The sequence below is a fragment of the Microtus pennsylvanicus genome, chromosome 10, assembly GCF_037038515.1.
Source record: "Microtus pennsylvanicus isolate mMicPen1 chromosome 10, mMicPen1.hap1, whole genome shotgun sequence".
Classification (NCBI taxonomy): domain Eukaryota; kingdom Metazoa; phylum Chordata; class Mammalia; order Rodentia; family Cricetidae; genus Microtus; species Microtus pennsylvanicus.
Genome location: NC_134588.1, coordinates 46,973,978 through 46,975,903, shown reverse-complemented (window position 1 = coordinate 46,975,903; position 1,926 = coordinate 46,973,978). Strand labels below are relative to the sequence as shown.

Genomic DNA, 1,926 nt, shown 5'->3' with positions numbered 1-1,926 from the left:
GGCTGTTGTATACATGTATGTAATGTGTTTTGATTATAGTTATATATCCTGATTGCCTTCTTTTATGCCCCTCCAACTGCCTTTTGGACCCTTTTCAATACATTCAGTATGTTTGCCTGGAGTAGGGGGTAAAAAATAAGAACTATGGTAGGGGTTCATGAAAATTTGGTTCATGTAAACTTTAAAAAAAATGAGATACTTACTTTATTTGTATTTGAAACAATGCACACATTAAATTATACATACACGGGATTCTTATTCCATCCAAATGGAGTAGTGAATTTACTGTATATGTTATGCAGTTTCCACACAGTACCACTTTAGTTGTCAGCAGGGGCACCCACACTCCTTTTTCCATTTGTGGGAAGTCTTTATTCTCACACTTAGAGAAGCGTTTTCATGGTAGCATCCTTACTGAACTCTGCCCCTCCTTCAGAGGTTCCCTGCCCTTTCCTTCCCACTGTGGGTAGTTCTTGTGGCCCACTCTTCTCAGCCCTCTTAGTCCACTTTGTCTTCCCACTTCTCCTGACCAGTATAATCTAAGCTATGCCACTTTTCCAGGTAATCCTTTTCCCTCCTCAACAGTATAGAGTCAATGACAGGCTTTATAGTTGGGACTAACTACCATCCTCCAGAGCCATTACCTTTGCTGAGGAAGAAGGGATGCATTACAAGTACCCGAGAGCCCACAGAAGAAAGATGGGGTGGTGTGTATATTCTAGGCCCTGTCAATGGGAGAGCTCTTTGAAGGGAGAAGAGCTTGGTCACCCTTGTCCTGCTGCTCTGCATCCTGAAGCAGCCTGTAGAAAGTTCCTGAAGAACTCTCGTGATACAGTGCTTCCTTGGAACCCATAAGCCTCAAGCTGGGGCTGTAACAATGGTACCAAGATGAAGATAAACTGTAGACTCCCAACAGGCATAAGGCATTGATTATTACATGCCAGCAGAAGAAGGTGGTGGCAAACATGACATCTTCATCCTTCCATGGGTAGCCAGAGACCGGTCTAAACAGAATGAAGGCTGTGTTCATCAGCCACGAGCCCATCATCAGGAATAGAAAGTTCTTGATCAGCTGAAGGCGAAAGGACCCAGCAGCCCACAGCTCTGCTGTCAACACCAGCATCAACAGGAACACCACCAGGATGAGGAGGGAGTGGACATACAGCTCCACCCTGGATGAGACCTGAACATGCGACAGCAGCAGCAGCAGCAGCACATAGATGCCCAGGGCCATGGAGCCTCTTTCTAAGGCCACACACCTCTGCCGCAGCATGTTCTTGCTCATGACGTCTACACAACCGTCGAGGGTGAGGAGGATGAACATGGTGAGGTGCTGCCACTCTTGAGGGTACATAAACCTTGGAGGCGTCTCTTTGTTGATCAGCTCCATCCCATCATCAAGACAGAAGACCACATAAAATGTTAAGAGGGAGCCGGTCACTATCTTCAGCCAGCCCCCAAAGGCTATTTTCCACACCTTGGAAGTGCTCTTCTGATTCTTGGGAAGGGATGAAAGATACGTGGGAGAGTCATTAGCCCTCATGGCCTTGAAGACAACTGTTGCCTGATACAGTCCATACAAGAAAATGTATAACCCTGGGTAGAAATGGCCGCCAAACTTTCCATTCCCCATGAAATAACAGATCTATTTGTATAAAAAGTAAAGAACAGAACTGGAGACTTTTCAGCCTTCTTCTTCCTCGCGGGCCCATCAAGTTTTGGTTGTATACACAGAGATAATATCTACCTATTTTTATCATCTCCTTCAGCCCACTTCTCTCTCCCACAGAATAGAAAATTCTGGACAGGAGCCCTACACCTTGGGTGAGGGGCATCTCATTGTCTCATTCCCTCCCAGTGCAAAGTGAATTGACTGATTGCTGCCAAAGGAGGGGGCGTGAATGTTTCCGAAAGTGCACCTGCAGG

At 46.1% G+C, this 1,926-nt stretch overlaps 1 protein-coding gene across 1 annotated transcript; it reads right to left on the bottom strand.

Moving 5' to 3' along the window:
- Positions 1-718: 718 nt before the first annotated feature.
- Positions 719-1,633, bottom strand: LOC142858256 (transmembrane epididymal protein 1A-like). The gene has a single exon (XM_075987436.1). It carries the CDS (start codon positions 1,631-1,633, stop codon positions 719-721), a length of 915 nt encoding a protein of 304 aa, XP_075843551.1.
- Between the last annotated feature and the right edge of the window lie 293 nt (positions 1,634-1,926).